This window comes from Corvus brachyrhynchos, unplaced genomic scaffold, assembly GCF_000691975.1.
Source record: "Corvus brachyrhynchos isolate BGI_N302 unplaced genomic scaffold, ASM69197v1 scaffold758, whole genome shotgun sequence".
Classification (NCBI taxonomy): Eukaryota; Metazoa; Chordata; class Aves; order Passeriformes; family Corvidae; genus Corvus; species Corvus brachyrhynchos.
This window is the reverse complement of record NW_008239552.1, coordinates 111,798-112,711: the sequence shown is the minus strand read 5'-3', so window position 1 is coordinate 112,711 and position 914 is coordinate 111,798. Positions and strand designations below refer to the sequence as shown.

General features: G+C 64.3%; 1 protein-coding gene across 1 annotated transcript in view; it reads right to left on the bottom strand.

Annotated features, from left to right (window-relative positions):
* Nucleotides 1-317: 317 nt before the first annotated feature.
* TMOD4 (tropomodulin 4) overlaps nt 318-914 on the bottom strand; it is a 5,525-nt gene continuing 4,928 nt past the window's right edge. The window contains exons 7-8 of the mRNA XM_017741575.1: nt 651-761; nt 318-402 (exon numbers count right to left, since the gene is read on the bottom strand). Coding sequence (XP_017597064.1) covers nt 380-402; nt 651-761 — 134 coding nt within the window. The 3' untranslated portion in view covers nt 318-379. The remainder of the gene's footprint in view (nt 403-650; nt 762-914) is intronic.

Here is a 914-nt window from a genome sequence, read left to right as displayed (position 1 = left end):
TAGTCATCCTCATCCGGGTAGAAATTCCTTTCCTTTACTGTCTGGGTTTTTTGTTCCTTTGTCCCTCCTGACCCCTCCTGTTCCCTCCTGTTCCCTCCTGACCCTTCCTGACCCCTCCTGACCCCTCCTGACCCCTCCTGGCCCCTCCTGGCCCTGCTCCCCCATCCCCGGGGGGCTCCCCGTGGGATCCCCCCCTGAATTTACGGGATTTTCCTACAGACGCCTCAGGAGCCCCTGAATCGGGGAATTTGGGGTCTCCCACAGATCCGGGGGGACCCGGCCCATCCCAAAATCCCAAACCACAGAGGGACCCCAAATCCGCGTTTTCCCAGCTTTATTCCCAGCGGCTCCTGAGCTCGGGCCGGGGCCAGGGGGAATTTCAGGATTTCTTCTGTTGGCGACCTGGGGGGAGAGAAAAGAGGGAGTCAGGGGTGGGACCCCAAATTCCCGCCTGGAGGGGACACCTGGGGACCCTCAGGAGCACTTCACAACAGGAGGGGGCTCAGATCTGGGTTTCACTGCCCCAGACCCCCTGAGGTGACCCCTGGGGACCCTCGGGGACACTCCTGGAGCTCATTCCGAGGCGGGCTCAGCTCTGAGGTGACCCCAGGTGACATTTGGTGACATTTGGTGACAGCGGGGACACTCACGGAGCTCGTTGTTGCGGGTGAGGGCGGCGGCCGCGCGCGCCCGGGGGCCCTGCAGGGTGAAGGTGTAACCGAAGCGCAGCACGGCCGGGCACTGCTCCAGCATGGCCGCCATGGCCATCTCCACCGAGTCCCCGAGGCGCTGGCTCTGCGGGGTTGGGGACACCGAGGTCACTGTCACAGCCCCGCTGTCCCTCTGTCCCCACTGTCCTGCTGTCCCTGCTGTCCCCTGGTTGTCCACGCGGAGAGCGGTCAGTGTCCGCGAGC